Source organism: Podarcis pityusensis (assembly GCF_964106645.2).
Source record: "Podarcis pityusensis genome assembly, chromosome: 3".
Lineage (NCBI taxonomy): Eukaryota > Metazoa > Chordata > Lepidosauria > Squamata > Lacertidae > Podarcis > Podarcis pityusensis.
Window position 1 is genome coordinate 65134055 of NC_138026.1, and position 20796 is coordinate 65154850.

The 20796-nt window shown below is 42.1% G+C and overlaps 1 protein-coding gene across 6 annotated transcripts in view; it reads left to right on the forward strand.

The window, feature by feature from the left end:
- The window catches only part of SASH1 (SAM and SH3 domain containing 1), a 554241-nt gene that overhangs the window by 420058 nt on the left and 113387 nt on the right, over window positions 1-20796 (forward strand). The window contains exon 1 of one of the 6 annotated variants that reach the window (XM_080998542.1): window positions 2707-3477. The exons of 3 other annotated variants lie outside the window; for them this stretch is intronic. In XM_080998542.1, coding sequence (XP_080854668.1) covers window positions 3382-3477 — 96 coding nt within the window. In that variant the 5' untranslated portion in view covers window positions 2707-3381. Of the gene's footprint in view, window positions 1-2706; window positions 3478-10132; window positions 10184-20796 lie in introns of those variants that run through there. 2 more of the 6 variants (XM_080998546.1, XM_080998545.1) reach the window with 2 other exon arrangements.

Genomic DNA, 20796 nt, shown 5'->3' on the forward strand with positions numbered 1-20796 from the left:
TTGCTTCCATAAACAACTGTTTTTAAAAATTGCATAATAGATCATCACACTCCCCCTTCCTAAGGCATTTGTGTGGCTATAATTCACCAGAAAGGGATTTCAGTTTATGCATCTGACAGAGTGGGTGTGAATCCATGAAAGTTTATGCCATGATAATGTTGTTAGTCTTAAAAGTGCCACAGGACTGTTTTTTTTTTCCCTGTAAGAGACTGACATGACTGCCCCTCCAGAAAAAGGGAGAGAAAAAGAAGTGAATAAAATGTTGCTATCGTTAGGCTGCTATCCTAAGCATAATTGCTTGGAAGCCAAATAAACATGGTTAGGAATTGGGGTGTTTGGCTTGTTTGCTTCACTTGTGTAATTTCTGAAGCCCTCTGTATTATAAAGTAGCTGTGTTTAACAATAGTTTCTTTTCTTCCTCCCTCTGAACATTTTCATTGGGGCTTTGTTTGCCACCCTGGTCTGCACAAACAAGTAATTGTGGGGTTCTTCAACCACCACCACCTTTGTTGGTTCTGTTGGCTCATTCACAAAATCCACTATGAGTTTTCTTGAACATGTTGTTATTGTTGTTGGCATCTATCTGTCTTGGGAGACAATGGAAGAGTTCACCTTCAGGGGTAAAGTCAAACTGTTGGCCAGTTACAAAGCCTGCTGTGGCTGTAAGGACCGAAGCCACTGTGGGACCTCAGGTTACAAATGCTTCGGGTTACAAACGCTTCAGGTTACAGACTCTTCTAACCCAGAAGTAGTACCTTGGGTTAAGAACTTTACTTCAGGATAAGAACAGAAGTCGCACGGAAGCGGCGGGAGGTCCCATTAGCTAAAGGGGTACCTCACGTTAAGAACAGTTTCAGGTTAAGAACGGACCTCCAGAACGAATTAAGTTCTTAACCAGAGGTCCCACTGTATTCATAGAATTGCAGAGTTGGAAGTAATCACAAGGGTCATCTAGTCCAACCCCCTGCCATGCAGGAATGTTTTGCCCAACTTGGGGCTTGAACCCACAACCTTGAGATTAAGAGTCGCATGCACTATTGACTGAGCTGTATTCAGTCTATATTGTCCCAGGGTAAATGCTTAAGGAAATGCACATTAAGAGAAAAATTAATTAATCATGGGAGAGAAGACACATTCTTTGATGTCGTTGGGCTGCAGAAATATTTGTCTTTCAAATAGCTTCTGTGAACAGGCATGTTCATGAGTATAGTGTTTTGCTTGTGGCGAATGAGTACTGAGGGGTTTTTAATATTTATTTATTACATTTATGTACCACCTTTTCCTCAACGGAGCTCAAGGTGGTGTATATGGTTTTCTGTTCCTCATATCCTCACAACAACCCTGTGTTACATGACTTCAGAACACAAGAACTAGAGCTGGGTGGACAATATCTTCCCAGTTGTTAACACTGGATCATGGTAATGTGGTGACTTTTCTGTTAGCGACATATACTGTCAATTCATATACTGTATGTACCTAAAACCTTATTGTTTGAGTCCTGGTTGAACAATTCAAGCTGGAAAAGTCACCTTCCCAAGGAATGAATAAAACTTCTGAATGTATATGAATAGTAATTACTGACTTAGACATATTACCTATATGTAGATTTGTGTCATCATGTTGTGAGTCCCCTCTCCAGGCTACCATTCTGCATTCCCAGCTCCCGTAGGAGAAACCGTAGTAACGCATATGATGGTGGGTGCTAGTCCATTATAGTAAGTAGAAGAAGCAGATGTCACAAATGAGATGGGGGATGACTTAGTCTTAACATAAAACATCTGTGTGCGTGCTCTGCTTTGCGCCACTTCTCAGGCCTTATGCAGACATTCCTACATTAGGGGAATGTGCATATCATTATAATGTTGGCTGATTCTCTCTCTCCCCCCCCCCCGCTTACATGTGCATGGCACATGTGCATAGTGACCCCCCCCAGCATGTTTAGGCTTCACTTATATGTGATTAGAGCCTACGTGCATTGGCATCTACATACAAATGTAAATATACACACATGCTTTCCAGTGCACAGAAGTCAGGTGTGCTGGTGGAGGCAGAGCCAGCTGCTATGAGCTTGATAGCACTACTATCAAAAACATATGCATAAGCTACTCATTGCATTTAGGCACGCACCTAAAATGTTTCAAGGACAACTTTAGTGTGCATACATGTTCGCATGTATCACACATATGATGATGATGATGATGATACAGCCACAAACATCAGGAAGTTGTGATTCGCAGTACAGCTTTACCTCTGATCAAAGTATAAAATTACCTTTATTGTGCAGCAGTAAAAAAAATTGCTCCAAAAACACGCACTATTATTTCTCAAGGAGACTTGCTAGTTTGCTGGGATGCTGAAACGTGAGAGACCCTGCTACAGAATGTGCCTGTGTAAAGAAACCGAGCCAATATCATGGTGGGCACACAGAAAAAAAGTGCAAGGCTTTCAGCCTAAGTTTCATGAGCTTGTTTTTCTGACAGAGGTGGGTGGAAATTTAGGCTGCCAGACTCAAGTAAAAGGGTTCCTAAAAGGAGGAGGAAAGGAAACCTTAAAGAGGGCATTCCTGAAATCCTTGCGGGAAGCTGGGTTGGCTTAAACATTAACCCTGTTGAGTGGCGAGTGTGTTAAGTGCGTGTCTGCGTGGTGCGACTGGAGAACTTGGGCCAGTCGGCCAGAACCTTCAGCGAGGCTGCTCTTTCAACAGGCGATTTGTTCGCCTGTCTGGGGCTCATTGCCATGCGAAAGGGGCTGACATCAGAGCACCTTTTGTTGCTAAAAGCTCTTTTCTCTGGAGAGAGACAGAGAGAGCAGTCATGTGGAGATGGGAGAGCCCATGTAGAGGGAAAGGGGGGAGGCAGAGAATTAGAGTTACCTACGAACTGAAAACTCAGCGCTGGCTCCTGATTTGAGGAGGGGGAACCTTACCGAAAGACTTCCTTTGGTGCCAGATGTATTTTGGGCCTGTGGGAAGCGATTCCCTCTCCCCAAAGAGGCGACCGCGACTCTCTGGAGCACCCCTGCGCGAGGGAAAGGTGGTCACGGCCAGCTTTGCTTTGCCACCCTGTTGCTCACGGCTCCAAGCAGGCAAAGTTTGTGCGGGGCATGGCAGTTTCTAGACGTGCCAAGAGTTGAGCCCGGGAAGGAGCTGCAGGAGGGAAGCGTCGGGCGCCTCCTCTGCTCTCTTCTGGGGCTGGAGCCTGGCGGGAAGGCGAAGGCAGAGGCGGCATGATGGAGTAGCCGGGCGGCGGCGGCGGCGGCGGGTCTGGCTTGAGCGCAGGGCTTGAGCCGGCGGCGGGGCGTGAGGCGGGCAGCGTCGCCCTTGGCTAGAGTCTCGGTCCGGTGGGGAGCGCGCCTTGAGCTTTGCTTTCCGAGGAGGCGACTATGGAGGAGGAACAAGCCGCCGGCGCCGAACCCCAGGAGGACAGCAGCATGCCCGAGAGTTTCTCCAGACTCTGGACGGATGTCATGGGGATACTGGTGAGTGACTGGTTTGGGTGGATTGGGAGAAGTGGAGAGGGGGCTCGAAAGCTACCCAGCCTTGGCTGTGAGGCTGGTGGCTTTGACATCTCCTGAAAGTCATTCTTGGGGCGACTCAGTGCAAAAGTTCCTCTTTTGCGGAGCAAAACTTAAGAAAGGAATCCACGGGTTGTTTACGGAGAAGGATCCAATGGGGTTTCTTGAGCCTGTGCTAAGTCGTGAGCCCTTTACGACCCAAATTGCCTCCCCCCCCCCCCCTTGAATAGCACCTGTTGTAAAAAGTTAGTCAGATGAAATCAACATTACATTACAAGCACCTGCTTTACTATTCTGCTCCCTGTTGGTTTGCTTGTCCCGGCTATTCTTTAGGCTTAGGTCTCCATTTGTTGGAAGAATTGAATGTTGAGGTGGTGCTGTTTTTGGCTTTTTGGACGATCACTTTCATCTCAGCCTAATCACGGTTTCTGAATATGATTATGAGCAATGTGCCTGCTTGTAATCTGTCAGGTATCCTTGGGGATTTAATTTCAGTGGTAAAAGTGTAATTTCCACCAGTGAATTTTGCATACCTATCAAATAGATACTGTATTGCATGATTGAACCTCCTTTCCCAAGCTGATGTGTAAATTCTGCTACTTTTTTCTCTGCCTCTTAATGTATGATGTATTGAGGAGAACCTGTGGTTTGTTAAACTTGTGCAGTTTCAACTTTGCCTGAACCAATATTTTTAACTGTGACTTTGGATTTCACACACTTTTTTTTAAGAGAGAGAACTGTAGAGTGATTTATCAGGTCTTCTATGGTGTATGCATGCAGAGAATTAAATATTTCTAATACTCCTTTCATGTTGCTCATTCTCTTCCTCCCTCCCCTGAGGTTCAATAATTCAATAGCTACGGCGGATCAAAAATGTTCAGCTACACCATACATGCCCTGAATTTAATTAGTTCAACTACTTTAACCACACCAGTTGCGGAATGGGGCTAGACCTGACTAATGGAAAACTTAACTCTTTCAGTATTTTTAAAGTGTTTATTGGCAGACAAGCAAAAGGAGAGTAGAACTGTTGTGATCGAAACTGTTTACTGACAGTTAACTGTAAGAAAAATAATAAGAAAAAGAACAATAATTGGATTGCCCCCCCCCCCAGTGTTTCAAACTGTTAGAGTAGTATTTAGCCTTGTGACCTCAGGCTAATTAAATTATATGCATTCCTAGGTATTATTATTTATTGCTTATAACCCCTTTATCCTCAAAAGGAAGAGTGGTTAACAATAGACATAAAATAAAACAATAAAAATAGTGTAAACAACACATTAAAAATGAATTAAGCAGTATGATACAATTATCACAATCCAAAGCAGTCAACAGCACAATAAAATATATCAACAGAACCACCCTTCTCATGCTCTGAAGGCTAATATAAATAAGTTGATGCTCAAATGGGTATAGCAATCTGAATATGCACTAGAAGAGAGTTCCACAAGTGAGTTGCTGCTGCTGAGGGCTTACTGAACGAAGGCATTACTAGCAGAGCCTCTCCAGCGCATCTTAAAAGCCCACGTTGGGTGGTACTGAGTGAGATACTTCCTCAAGCTCGGAGGCCCTGAATCATTTAGATTTATATTCAAATACTGTACCAATACCTGGAATTGTGCCCAATAGCTTACAGAACAGCCAGTGCAGTGCAGTGCAGCACCTGCAAGATTGGTGTTAGGGAATTCCACTTTGCTGCCTCAGATAGGAAATGGGCAGCAATATTATGTGCCAACCGCATCTTCAGTACTTTCTTCAAGGACAACCCCACTTACAGCAAAATACAGGAATCCAATTTTGAGGTTATCAGAGCATGGACCAATCACCACTGGTCCACTGGCTTTGGGCTCTCATATTTCAGTGGTGCGCTGTGCAACGCTAAAATTCAGTGGTCCTGCCTGCTCAGTTCTACAGCATTGTTTTGGTGCCCCCTGCAGGGTGGTGCCCAGTGCGACCACACTGGACATGCTACCTTAAAACCGCCTCTGCCTAGACCTCTGTAACCAAGTTATCTAACAGTGTATCTTGGGCATCAGTTGAAGCTAGGCGTTAGTTAGCACTGCTTGCCACTGTGGCCGCCTGAGCATCCAGTGTTGTATCCAGGAGAACTCCCAAACTATCCCCACATGATTGTCTGAAGATTTGGGAAGAATGAATCTGTTCTACTGAAAAGTTTTAGGTAGAATAAATAGCTCCAGAAAATGTCACAGGTTTTACAGAAGTGAGAGTTTCTGTTCTATGTATCTGAACTTGATTTGCCTTTATTTCAATTTACAGTTATCATAGATTTCAAAGGTTGTTGTTGTTATTAGTAGTTGTTTTTTGTAAAACTGTGTGTGCTACATACAGTAATCTCAACAAGCAAGTAACTCAGAATTATCTCCTTTATGCTCAGTATCAACCTTTGTTACAAAGTTCATACCCACAATAGGCCTCCATTTCCATCTCTCCCCCCCACAAATGTATTAATATTACGTATTTATTATTTTTATACCCCACCTTTCTTCATCAGTGGAACTGAAAGTGGTGTACATGGGATTCTCATGTGATCTCCCATCCAGGTACTGATCAGACTTGCTTAGTTTCAGTGAGGTGTTGGCCTCCATGTTTCTTCAGATCATGGTCTAGCACTCAAAAAAAGGAGACCCAGATAATAGGGGAAAGGAGAAGGGGAGGAAGGAGGAAGGAAAGAAGGTAAAAAAAACCCTAAAAAAAGAAAGGCAAGCCAGGGATAAGGAGAGAAACAAGGGACACTGGTACCAGGCACTGTTGCTTGAGGCAGGTGGGGACAAGCAGCAATCAATGCATTAATTCCTTACATTCCACATTATTAATACATGTATTCATTCATATGTTGAACTACGACAACAGCAATGGGATTTATTTCCTCTGCTTTTTATTGTTTTTTTAAAAAAACGAAAATAGTTGACTATGGATGAGGTTACACGGAGTGCAATTTCTGGCAAATTTTGGTACTGTGGGAGATGTACAAGGTGAGACAAACAGAGTTTAACTGGGTGTCTGGAGAAAGTTAATGTAGCAGAGAAAACAGCAACCTTAGTTTTGCCAGTTTCATAGTGCAGTTGCCGGGGCAAAATGAGTCATTATAGCTGGTAATTCAGTGTGAAGATTCAGTGATGTAGAGTGTTTCAGCTTTAAAATGATGGAATAGCTAAACATCTCCTTTGCCTGCACTTTTATCACTTTAGAAACAAACAAAGAGAGAAGTCTTTATGCTCATGTCTGTGGGAGCATCTGTAGGGGCATAAGGAGTGGTGGGAAAGTGCTCTTCTTATTCAGCAGGTATTATGGGTTAGGGGAGCTTTGACTTTGACAGACATTTACTATGAGAGGGTCAGCAGTAAAAGAGAACTTTGCAAAGATCTCATTTGGAAACCTACATTTTTTCAGGAAATTGTTGTGGATCAAATCTTCCCTTGGTTTTGGTCTATGCAAAAACTTTTACCAGGCATATTTTGAATATTACATTTTTTAAAAATCCTAGGATACAATAGGAGATGCTGATTATGGTATTATGTTAAATTGCAGTTATGAAAGCTGGCAGTGGAAATAGAGCCAATACAGTTCTTCACTGATTTCAGTCAGATTTCCCCCCCCCCCCCGTAGTAATAATAATGGGAATAATAATGAGATTTTTTTTTGCTCTGGGTGTCATGAAGGTTGTGCATTTATGACAGTTTAAAAACATTTGCTTACTACAGATGAAATATATGCAGGAATGAGAGTCAGCATTTGGATTTGCTGAACTGGAAATGACTGTCCTGTTGCTTGTCCTAGCTAATTAACCTCATGAAATATTTCAGTACTAGTCATTGCATTAGAATGTAAGCATGTAAGAGTAGTTTTCCTGGTTATTAATTGGGTCGATAGAGAATTAATTGTTTTTTTAAAAAACCATCCTGCTGTAGTGTTCTACTAATCTTCCATACATGCGTACTCTGTGTGTGTAGACTTTATAGCAGAGCTTTCCAAACCTTTCATGTTGGTGGCACACTTTTTAGACATGCATCATTTCGCGGCACAGTCAGTTTTGCATCATTTCGCAGCTCAGTAATTCAGTTTTACTAGCAAACCAGAGGCTAAACTAACCCCTTTCCAGCTCCGGGAGCAATGTGGGGAGCGTTCGCGCGACACACCTACACACTGCAGCTGACACACGAACGTGTTGCGACACACAGTTTTGAAAGCTTTGCTTTATAGTATACGCTTACGCATTTTTTGCTCTCAGTCTTGTAACTCGTTTAGTGCAAGTTGTAGTTATGAAGTTTAATCTTTGTAGGGAATCTGAAATGTATCCTACTTTGCATTCTTGATCTTTTGATCAGAATAAATTATATATGTTCAAAGAAGCCAGTGGGGTTTCTGTTTCATAACAAAACTAAAATTAGAATTACATTTCTCTGGTGCAAGTGTAATTTTACGAATTCCTATTACAGCAATAGGAATAACCCTGCTAACATTCTTTTCAGTGTGATATGTGCAGCAGAACTTTCTAGATGATTATTCCTGTTTTTTATAAGTAATACTGAAAAGTGTTGGACAAGAAATTCTGCTTATAATATAAAATGCTTTAGAAAAATTTTCTGTAAGAATTTCTTTCTGATGCTAGATATCTTTATTTGGATGGATTTGTGAATAATATACTTTAAGTATATGTATATATAATATTTACGAGCCTTAATTGGAAAATACAATTTTATTTTATTTCTTAAGAAGAACGTTTTGGGATAGTCTGCTTTAGGCTTGCAAAACTATGCTAAGTGAACAAAAAGCATAAGTTCATTATGGTTTAGTTGGCTATTGCTAGCAGTATGTAAAAGAACAGTTTCTCTGTATTGAGGTGAATAATGCCAGCTTACATATGCATCAGGAATATTAACTATTGGCACACATAACTTTGTCATATGTTGTAGCATTCCTACCCACATTTTTTTTAACAGTCAGCAGTGTTGTGTTAGAAACTAGGATAGGAGCCATGTGGCTTCCAGGACCTAGGTTGTGGACACCAAAACAAAAGGTCTAGGCACCATTTTTTTTTCAGCCCTGCAGGGGGGAAAGAAAGCTGCCAGGCAAATCAGGGGTCTACAGGGAAGCATGGCAGCAAAGAGGTGTCTTTTGCTACCGCCATACCCCGCCAAACACATTCACCCAGCAGCAAAAAATAATAATACACATCTTTTGCTCCTTCGCTGCTGGGCAATTCAGGTGGGGGTAGCATGGCAGCAAATGATGCATGTCTTTTGCTGCCGCTGTGCCCAGCAGACCAGCTGACTGTAGCCCGGCAGGTGGAAATGTTAGGCACCAAGGGTGGTCCCTGAACATCTCCAGGCAAAATGCGACTGGCGCCCAGCTAATTTCGAACGCTGGCGGTTAGATTGAGGTTTTGTCCCACATCTCCCCAAAAGTTACCTTTTTATAAAAGCTGGATGATTGCTGGAAGACACCCTTGTATAGATCCAGGAAGATACCTGGGAGATGAGTGTTGCTTTTTCTTAAAGCAAATCCATAGCTAAGCGAAATCTTCAGTAGAATTCACATTAGCTACACCCAAACCAAAATTAATTTAATCTTGATCCTGCTGCAGAACCCTTTCCTCACTGTCTTTAGTTTGGAGAAGCATTAAGCTCTCAGTCTATAACCACAGGTGATGGTTATAGAGGTGCTGGTAATTCTCCAGTAGTTTGACCTTACCCATAAAGGTGCACTGTCCCATTGTCTCCTAAGACAGTCCAAACATATGGATTTTAAACAATTGATTAACACCCAGAGAGCTGTATGTGGCATTTGTATTCCACTGTTCTTGACAGACTTCCTTGTGTTTCCCAAAAGGCCAGTCATGAGGTTTAAGAGACCTCCAGAACTGCATGTGATGTGGGGAGGTGTACAGCTGAGGGCTGTGTGGAAATGAGCCTCTGTCAAAGTGCATTCCACACATGCACACGAGTCTTCAGATCACTACTGTTTACTATACATAATTCCCAGCTTAATGCAGTTTATTCAAGTAAAGTACATAGAAAAACAATTGGGACTTTGGGAATTCTAGATTTAAAACAAGAATATAAGCCAATTAAAAACTTAAGTGCAGGCTAGATATTTATGGTTGGGGTTCAAGTTGTGCAGGTATGAATTTTTCCTTCCGTTGTTAAGCTAACTACATTTTCCCTTGTTTTCTTAAATGTTGAATTCACTCACACTAACCTAGCTGAACAGTTAAGCATTTCATTCAACTGTGGAGAATAAAATAAGCATTGCAGCTGAAACCGCCCCTCCCTGGTCCAGTGTGAGCACTTCCTCTCTTTTGCCTTTTGTAGGAACATATGAATAGCCTTGCTGGATCAAACCAAACACACATGGTTGTGCTCTCCAGTAACTGGTAAGAGACACTTTCTCAAATTGGCAGAAGCTGAAGGAGAAAGAGTATGCAGGAGACAGTGTGAGCCACCTCTTAACACTTATTTCCAAGACTGTCTTAATCTCTTTCTAGGGCCCAACAGTTGAATGAGATAATATTTGATACAAGCCTTTTCCTTCCATAACGCAAATGTTTCAACCAAACATCTTTCTTTGAACAGAGCTCAATCATTTAATATAAAAGTCTGATTTGCTTTTTGTGATGCCCCTTTTGAATGGCTTTGCATCAGAGAGCCAGGTATGTTCTGCTTTAAAAAACAAACAAACCAATCTCATGAGTGCAGGTGTTTTTGTAGAGTCTTACTTGGCTGTAAAACAATCCGGCTGTTAAGAATGTATTAGTATCTATGGTTTAAATTGTTGTTTTTCATGTCAAAGAAAAGTAAATGACGTTTTTTGAATTCTACAAGGGGAATTAGGAAAACAAAGATGTTACATTCCAGCAACTCATGAGATTTTGCTGTCACACAATTGAAATTAAAGACATACCCAGTGGCAGTTAGTGCCTCCAGAAAGTGGAAGCCCACCGAGTCCATCCTCGTCCAGCCGTTCCCTTACAGCCAACAAAACTCCACCTCCCTGACCCTTCCATTTCCATCCATGATAACTAAATTGAACCTCCATGTTCAGAATTTTATACCTGTCACTACTTTATCATGGGATGAATACGATGATGTCTTTATGCCATTTGTAAGCTTTCTGCGGGACGCGGATGGCACTGTGGGTTAAACCACAGAGCCTAGGACTTGCCGATCAGAAGGTCGGCGGTTCGAATCCCGCGATGGGGTGAGCTCCCGTTGCTTGGTCCCTGCTCCTGCCAACCTAGCAGCTTGAAAGCACGTCAAAGTGCAAGTAGATAAATAGGTACCGCTCCGGCGGGAAGGTAAATGGCATTTCCGTGCGCTGCTCTGGTTCGCCAGAAGCGGCTTAGTCATGCTGGCCGCATGACCCGGAAGCTGTACGCCAGCTCCCTCGGCCAATATAGCGAGATGAGTGCCGCAACCCCAGAGTCGGTCACGACTGGACTTAATGGTCAAGGGTCCCTTTACCTAAGCTTTCTGCAGATGATGATGTTGAAAACTGAGTAATGCAGTAGAAGGCAACAAGTTGTCTTACTTAAGACCAAGAAAACGAGTCAATGGCAGAGGTAGGATTTCAGCCCTAAAATGAAACACCCAAAATAAATGAGTCGTTTCAAATGCTTTCAGGGTGCACTGGAACTCAAACCATGGTGTGCACACTGGTGCCCTTGGGTTGAATCATTCAAAACTGTAGGGTGGTGGAAGAGGAAGGGCAACATTGTTCTCCTAACCTACAACATTGCTTCCCCCATCTCGCCCCCTCTTTCCTTGAGGAGGAAACTACTGGATTCTGACTTTGAATGGCTCCAACTATCTTGGTTTGTCAACCTGTTTAGAGGTGTAAAATGCATGGAAACCTGAAAGCTATAGGGTAAAAATTTTACATTCCTCCACAGAAAAAAAATACCCCCAGAAAGATTGGAATATATGCCATATATGCAATACTCATCACACACTTAGATATGCTTACTCAGAAGTAAGGTCCACAGTGTTCACTAGTAAGTGTGCTTAGGATTGTTTGATTATTTACAAACCCAAACTTACTACAAGTACATGAAATGTTTCGTAGTATTGTACTGTTAGGTATTTCATGAAATATAAAAGTATAAATGCTATAGTTTTATTCAAACAATGATAAAATATGCCTAGCATTAGTGATAGACTACAAGCTTCTGTGCCCTATGGTCCCCAATTAGGTAAAGGTAAAGGGACCCCTGGCCATTAGGTTCAGTCGTGGCCGACTCGGGGGTTGCAACGCTCATCTTTCTTTATTGGCCGAGGGAGCCGGCGTACAGCTTCTGGGTCATGTGGCCAGCATGACTAAGCCGCTTCTGGCAAACCAGAGCAGCGCATGGAAACGCTGTTTACCTTCCCGCAGGAGTGGTACCTATTTATCTACTTGCACTTTGATGTGCTTTCGAACTGCTAGGTTGGCAGGAGCAGGGACCGAGCAACAGGAGCTTACTCCATCGCGGGGATTCGAACCGCTGACCTTCTGATCAGCAAGTCCTAGGCTCTGGTTTAACTCACAGCGCCACCCGCGTCCCTTCATGGTCCCCAATTAGTTTTTGCCAATTGGTACAGCTGGGAGAAAGAAAGAAAGCTGAATATCAAAATAAAAATACTAGTAAACAAAGGCAGGTTTTAGTATCTAGGCTTAAAAACAATAGATAATTATCACTATCATATAAAAACAGAAGAAACTTGAGGTGGTTAAAAGTGAAGAGATTTATGAAAGCAACATTCATTGTAATAAAATTACAATAAATTCTGCAATAAAATAATGGTAATAAATTTAAATATTTATTAAAAAGTAATTACTCCTTTCAGTTATGATCTCATCTGGTGAGTGCTGACTGGATTATAGCTAAAGTTGTCCAATGTTTCTGATTATTTTTTTCCTGCCCCCTCCCCAAACTTTCACACTTGCTAGTTTCCCTGTTTGCTTGGTTCTTTGCTTTCATTTAAAAAAAAAAACTTTTCATAAAGTTGGAGGCTGTCACAGAAAAGGCCTTGAGAGCCAGTGTGGTGTAGTGGTTAAGAGTGGTAGACTCGTAATCTGGGGAACCGGGTTCGCGTCTCCGCTCCTCCACATGCAGCTGCTGGGCGACCTTGGGCCAGTCACACTTCTCCGAAGTCTCTCAGCCCCACTCACCTCACAGAGTGTTTTGTTGTGGGGGAGGAAGGGAAAGGAGAATGTTAGCCGCTTTGAGACTCCTTAGGATAGTGATAAAGCAGGATATCAAATCCAAACTCCTCTTGGTGTTATGGATCTCCATCAATCTTCCCTAACCAAAGGATGCTAAGAAGCTGTCCAAAGTATGTCACAATTCATATAACAAGTCGGAGGATAGCTGGCAAAGGTGCAACAAAGGTGGGATGCAGTTCTGGTTAAATGATGGCAAAGGATAACAGGGTGGGAGTGGGGTAAATTGGATTTAAAGTATATCATCCTTAAGCAAAATACCATTCCCTGTTTGTAAGGAGTAGGATGGCTAATGCACATGTAGGTGTTTCCTGATATAAGTACATCTCCCGTTTAATGTCAGAAGAGCCAAAAATTGTTTCCATGCCTTAGAAGCAGCTGGGCCTAATGAAGATTTTAACACACCACCATGACAAAAGTGTCTTTGTTCATAGGGAAAGAACATATGTTTTTTTAAAAAATAGTCCTTGAGGCCTTACCAGTAATGGAACAATTTTTAAAATGGTAGAAATGGAATGAAGCACATTTCATTTTGAACAAAGTATATTTACCGTATTTTTCGCCCTATAGGACGCACCGGCCAATAGGACGCACCTAGTTTTCAGGGGGGGGAAATCAAGTAAAAAAATATGATCCCCCCCCCCCGCAGCTCTGGGAGCAGTGGACAGGTTGCACGCAGCCTGTGCGCTACTCCAAGACCTTCTCCCTGCTTTTGTGGGAGGTGGCGGAATTCCCCCACCTCCCGCAAAAGCCCACAGGAGCCCAGCGTGACTCCTGCGAGCTTTTCGACCAGGAAGGAGAAGGGACTGAAACGGCCAGTCAGTCCCTTCTCCCTCCTCGAGGAAAAGCCCCCAAGAGCGGTGCGCTCTTTAAAGGGTGTGCGGCTCCTGCGGGCTTTTCTAGGAGGTGGGGGAATTCCCCCCCCCTCGTAGAAAAGCCAGCAGAAGCCACGGAGCCCATTTAACGAGTGCGCGGCTTTTGCCTGCTTTTGCAGGAGGTGGGGGAATTCCCCCATCTCCTGCAAAAGCCCACAGGAAGGTTGGAGAGTAGCGGGAAGGCTATAGAGTGAGATGAGCGCACAACCCTAGAGTCTGTCAAGACTGGCCCGTACGGGCAGGGGTACCTTTACCTTTTTACCTTAAAATCAAAAGCACAAGTTGTGCTTCCAGAATATTTGATGCTTAGTCCAAATGTGTGTATGTGTCTTAATTTTCTTGTATTAAGAGAAGCATTTTTCTTTTGCCCTGTTTAGAATTATTGATTCAACAACTCAAGGAGAGGTTCAGAATGTGATCTTATTTTCAGTCTTATTGGAAACTGATACTTTATTTAAGGAAGTATTTCTTGTAATTGTATTATTGTTGGATAAATTAATAGAAATCATGACAGACTTTATAGAACTATTTCACAGAGGAAACACCATGAATACATTAAAAATATTTTTTCCAAGTTGGGTGTGACAGGAAAATAGGATCCTTGTTTGATGTTTTGGGTGCCAAGTTAAAAACTTAAGATGTAGTAAAATTCTAAAAAATCATATTTATAAGAGTTTGTTTGAAATGCAGTTCAAATCCTGGTTCTGAATGTTCTTGATAGCCTGTATTGGCTACTAACAATTTCACTTGGTTCGCTTTTCTTTCATGTCTGATTACCACAAAATGTACCTGTATTTGAGATCCTTACACTTCTGATAATTTATGATAATATCGCATATAAAACAGGTAACAGAAGCATAGTGTCCAGATCAAGGAAAACAATTGTTCTGCTCTGTGCTATCCTGGCCACATCTAGTGCTGGACATTTAAAGACGGATATTGTTAAACTGAAACATGTCCTGAGGAATATGATCAAAATGGTGGGGGGTATGGATGGAAACCAAGGCCTATCCTATGAGGAGCTATTGAAAGAGTTGGTTTTACTGAGCCTTTATAAAAGAAGAGTAAGGGGAGACATGATAGTAACCTTCACATATCCGAAGGGCTGTCACATAGAAGATAGACCAGATTAATTTTCTGTTGCTCTGGAAAAATACTGGGTGGAAGTGGCAGGGAAGCAGGCTTCAGGTAAGTGTTTGGAGAAACTTGGGCAGGGGGCAGCCTGCTTCAGTAGGTGGTGGGCACTCCTTTGCTGGATGTATTTAAGTGGAAGTTAGATAACTGTCAAAGCTGCTGCTGTTGCTTCCTGCACTGTACAACAGGAGATTGGACTAGAGAGCTTCCAATATCTCTTTAAACTTTGATTTTGTGGTTAATTCATTATACAAAGGGCTAATGTTTAAAACACTAAAGGATAAAAATTGATGTAATCATAATTCTAAAAATAAAAAACTCCACAGCAGATCCCTCAGCTGTGGTGTAAGTCTGCTTTCTTCCTGGCTTTGCAGTTTGACAAATGTACATGCATCCAGCACTGCTTCAGCTGTTACCCCTTTTTCTTCACCAATGCTTAAGGCAGGTTGCCTGTCCTTCACTGAACATTTGTAAAGTGTCATGTAAAACGCTTATACATATTTACATTCGTCTCTTAGCTTGGAAATAAAAAGAAGCTTTTTAAATTATGCAGTACTACTCTGGAAATTGAGTGGTGAAGGCTACTTGGTGACCTGTTGGATGCCATCAATCAGTGCTTTCCATGACCAGCTTCTGCTGCAAACTTGCAGAATTTATTACTATTTTTTAAAACTTCCAGGAAGAGGAAGGGTAGTTTGCTTTGAATGCAGTAAAAACGCTTGCAGATCAGCCCCAGTATGCTAATTGCATTTATTTATGTAAATTCTATACTGCCCTTTGATGTCAGTTTTCAGGGCAGTTTACAGATAAAAATGTGAATGCAAAAAATAAATTAAAACGTCAAAAACAGCAGTTAAAATTAGCAATAAGTACTTTGAAAAGCCTTTTTTTAAAGCATAGGCAGGGGGGAAATGACATGTAGGAGAACCCTGTGTTGCAGCTTATCACTGTTATCAGCACTGCCCCTCCTGGAACTAGAGCAGCACAGGTGTGGAGAGCAGCGACAGCATTGGCTCCTCCCAAGTGGCCCAGGTCATCTTCTATACATTTTTGCATAATGGAAATGAGCCAAATTATGAAGGCAATGTGAAAAGGCGCCATTACAGTAGTATAAATGTGTGCGCACATGTGCACACACAGTCAGAAATGTTCAAGGGACATAGTAAGCTTCTCAAATGATCAAGATTTAAAGATTTTCACTAATCTCGACTCACAACAGAGATATCTATTTATGGTTCAGTGCACATCTGTGACTATGAGTAGCTTAAGAGATATCAGGACTGAGATTCAAATATGTGTGCTTTCCAAAACATCTGCTGTCATGATGTGGATTAACGCATACTTTAAACGCTTATGTATGTGCTTGGTGAGTAGCATCTATTAGGCCCTGTTTTTGTATTGACCCAGGATGCCTCCTCAGCCTTTGCTTATTCTCTTATCCAAACCACTGTAGACGTGTCATGTTTTTGCACTTTCATAACTCAATCCATGGGATGAAAAACTGGAAAGTATCTACAGTACATTTCCCCTTTGGAGCCTAATATTAGTCAGGACCTGGTAGTGCTACATGATATGGGTGAAAGGTTGTATTAAGAAATTGCAGTACAAGGCAAAGCGATCAAGGGAGGCGCTGTGGTCCATCACCCAGTGTTATATTGATCTCATAGCCTATCTAGTTCTTGACTGCTGCTATAGATTTAAAGCCTCAGGCAAACCAGGGCCATGTCCAATGCTGTGCTGATTGCTTTTTTACATTTTTAAAAAAATGCAGCATGTTTTTCTGCTGGTGGGTAGAGTGAGATATTAAATTCTATTTACTTGAGAAAAAGCTGGCTGTTTAGCCTCATCAACAGGCACTTTGGCCATGATGAAGCAATATGGGCATATAAGATCATAAAAGAATAAAAATTCCAGATCCAAGAGTGGAAAGGCTTATAAACTGGCAAGACATAAAGCTTTTATTAGCCCGCTGATATCCCTAATTGATATAAACATGAAGCTCAGCACAGGCCCCAGTACTTAGAAGATATGCATCTAAATAATATTTAAATGGATATTCACAGTTTAAAGCCCACAGGAGGGTGATTGTACTTGTTTTAATTAAATGAGCTGAACCCCCCTGGATAACGGTGCATTATTCCTCCCAAATAGAATAGTATTTGTGCATAAGATTTTTTCTGCTTGGCTGGGACAGTAAAAAGCCAAATGCTAGTACTGTACTGAGATCCATGAGATTTGACCTTGTATCACTGGTATTTTTGTATATTGTTATCTCTGCTTATGTGACCTTCTGGCAGCTGATCCGAGGAACAGACACCTTACCCACTTGGTGTGCAATTTCTGTTGGGGAAGTGCAATGCTGCTGTCTGCTCAGCTGTAAGCCCAAACTATTGCAAGCCCAGGCTGTTGATTGATCTGCAATAGGTGGGAATTGAACAGTGTTATGGTCACCACACTGTCGCTGAGAGGGAGGCAGCTGCTACCAGGAAAGTGTGTCTTCATGACAGACTGGTTTCATTGAAACCACAGCTGTCTGTCTTGTCTATGAGGAGAAAGGGAAATAAAGAACTTCACAGGCAGGAAGTACTTACAGGACATGGAAGTCCAGGGGAAGATGGACCGGTGAACACTGGACAACTTTTATCTGGTCCCTGGTAAGACCCTGGAGGGCTAGTAAGTGATACTGGAGTAATTTTACAGAGAAGGTGTGAGGTTTCAGAAAGCCTCCCCCTGGGAGAGCAATAAGGGCAAGAGGTGTATGAGAGAGGATGGAGGGTAGTGTCAATAGGGAGTAGAGAAATGCGAGGTCAAGAGGAGAAGAGAAGCGAGAGACAAAGGCTATCCCATGGGTGTTCTACCCCATGCTTGCTGACTTGGGGCAGGCCGAGGACACCAGCAGCCTAATTATTATTTATATCCCATATTTTCCGCTGAATTCGGTCTAGACAGAAACGACATCTGGGTGGATAATCAGAGAAGCCTGTGAAGCTAGGATTGGAGACAGCTGTCATCACTGAGTACAAATTCAATACCCCTACCTATCAGAAAGCAGGTTGAGCTTCTGCTTGTCCCAGAGCCAGAGAACCCACTTACCTGGGATCCTGAAGCTCCTCCATAACTCTCCCTTCCCTGAGAGTAATGGTGCTAATATGATAACTTACCAGATTCTGAAACCAGTGCTGGAACTTGAGGAGGAAACAAACAAACACAGTAAAGCAGTGGTGCTGTGAACTCCTGCCCCCAGACCCTTTCACATATATTGTTTATTGGTTGGTTGAATATAAAATAAACACTTGATTAGTTAAGTGATTGAACAAGACTACTGTAATGTGGCCTAGTTGCTATTGGGCCATAAACCTCAATATATCTGCCTTCCTACCTCCTAAGGCCCTCAGAGAACAACAGAAAAAAATTAATTGATTTACCAGTCATAGTTATACTTTTGTGAATTATTCTAACTCCTCGTACTCATGTTATTTAAATGCGGCCTTTTTGTCTCTCTACTTCCAGAATTGTATAGCCCCTTTGACTTTGTAAGCTGAAAAGCTAAACAGAATGTCATTGTTTATATCCTTTAGGCAGTAACACCCAATTTTGTAGCAGTTAAGGATTTCCACAGGAACTCTCTTTCTGGAAGTGGATGGATTGCAGCTAGCAGAGCTGTAATGCACAATTCTTGTTTGTGTACCCTTTCTGTTCTGCTAATAAGAAATTTTTATGTGATTTGGATAATAGGCGTTTTCGGAAGCTGCGTTTCATGACGTTGGTAGTTAAGGGAACATATTTCTGCCATAATCGGTTTGACTGATCTTGTGCCAGAGCCTTACCAACAACATGGAGTTGTTGTTAGAATGAAAAGAGTGGGATAGAAATATGATAAATCTGTTTTCTGATTAAAAAAAATGACTGTAAAAACCAGTCCACGTTTACTTTGCATGTATATCTTACTGGAACCTGAGGTCTTTGGAATTAGGCTGGGTAGCAAGTAATCTTGCACCCTGCATTGTAAATAGCTGGCTTCATCTGCAAAGTGCATAACACCAGTGGACACAAACTACTGTAGCCTTAAAGCCAGTTAGGAATGTACAGTACAGTTTGAGGAAATTATTTACATATGTCAGTTTTCTGTAGTTGCACACTAATCATAATACTTCCCAGTACAGTGGTACCTCGGGTTAAGAACTTAATTCATTCTGGAGGTCTGTTCTTAACCTGAAACTGTTCTTAACCTGAAGACCACTTTAGCTAATGGGGCCTGCTGCTGCTGCTGCTGCTGCTGCTGCTGCGCCACCGGAGCACAATTTCTGTTTTCACCCTGAAGCAAAGTACTTAACCCAAGGTACTATTTCTGGGTTAGCGGAGTCTGTAACCTGAAGCGTATGTAACCCGAGCTACCACGGTACAGTACACATTTTTTTGAAGCGGCACAATTCCAGAAACCAGTCTTAATCAGTTCAGCAGAGCTTGCACCCAGGTAAGTGGGGTCAGGTATTTAACCTGTGTTCTCAATATGCTTAGTATAGATCTTGATAACCAGGACAACAAATTTGTGTAGTGGTGCACCAAAGGGGGAGAAAAATTAAATTGCCTCCTTTGATGGAGAAAACCATTAGATACAACCTGTAGGTGGGAATTCTAAGAATGCCCAGAATTGGCAGAAATGTCATCAGTTCATTTATCTTAATGAACATCACTGCACCTCCCCCCCCAAAGAAACCCCTGTAGTAGTTTGGAGAGATATCAAGATTGCTGAACCTTCCACTGGACCATAATATAATTAAAACACTTGACGTTTTCATACGAATGTTCTTAAAAGTTTTTTTAAAAATCAGTTTTGTTCATGATTGGTGATGACTGTTTTAGTTTTATAGGCAGGTTGAATATGAGAGATACTGTATAATGCCTCTGTTACACTGTAGAATGTATGAAACTATAATAGGGATTTTTCTAAGGAATGGATCCATGTGTTCCTCAGCAGTTTACATTTCCAATCAGGTAAGGAGTGGGCGGCCCATGATGGATTCATTGATCCCATTGTATACCTTTCCCTGTTGTGCAGCTGTTTACGCCTCCAGTTAGCTGGGCACCCCAGAGAAGGGAGGCAAATCAGCAGGTATGGGAGGAGGGGGCTGATCAAATCACATTTAGCATATGTTTTTAATGCAAGCACATCTTAAATTCCCTGACTGCATCTATCCTGACATTTCTTGGTACATGCTTTCTAACAGTTTTGACTTTGACTTTGACTTGGGCTGGAGTACTTCATTGACTTCAAAGACCTGCTATCTATAACCTGTCATGCTTATAGATACAACAAAAATAGTGGGAGGTGTCCAGTGCTCCTTTTTTGCTTGTGCATGAAAGTTCAATTTGCACAATGAAACTTTCCCTTACTTGGTTCTTCCTTACAGCCCCCTCCCCCCACCCCGGCAGACTGTCAAAACCTGCTCCAGAAGATTGGGGGGGGGGGGGACACAGATACCCCGAGCAAATGTATGGGAATGTGTGCAGATAGGGAAGAGAAGATGTAAGCCAGAATAAGCATAGTACAGCTCAAAGCAACAATCAGTATTGCAATAAATACAAATTTTTTGTGTAGTTGAAGGCCGGATTATTAAACAACCAAACCCTGAAACTAATAAAATCATAAAGTGCTTCAGAGTTATAAAGCAAGACACCTTGCCAGCCTGCACTATCTGTAATTGTAATTGATTTTTTTATTTTACAGTTTTTTTGGTCATACTAAAACTGAAGGCTCACTAAAGATGTATACGTAGAATAAGTATTAAATACAAATCTGGCTGGAATTCTGGCTTCTTAAGAAAACTGGCCTACTGGCAGCAATAATCACATGATTCAGTCCTGAGGCAAACCAAGCAAAAACATGTTGATCTGAGTTGAGGCCTGTGTGCCAGTTCTGACTCCTTCTGGTCTGATTTTACCAGGCATGGGAAATATGGCCAGGCTACCTCCACGCTGGGCTACTGCAGTGCATTGTATAAGGGGCTGCCTTTGAAGACTCCCATTAGTACAATGTTATGGGGGACACCCCCCC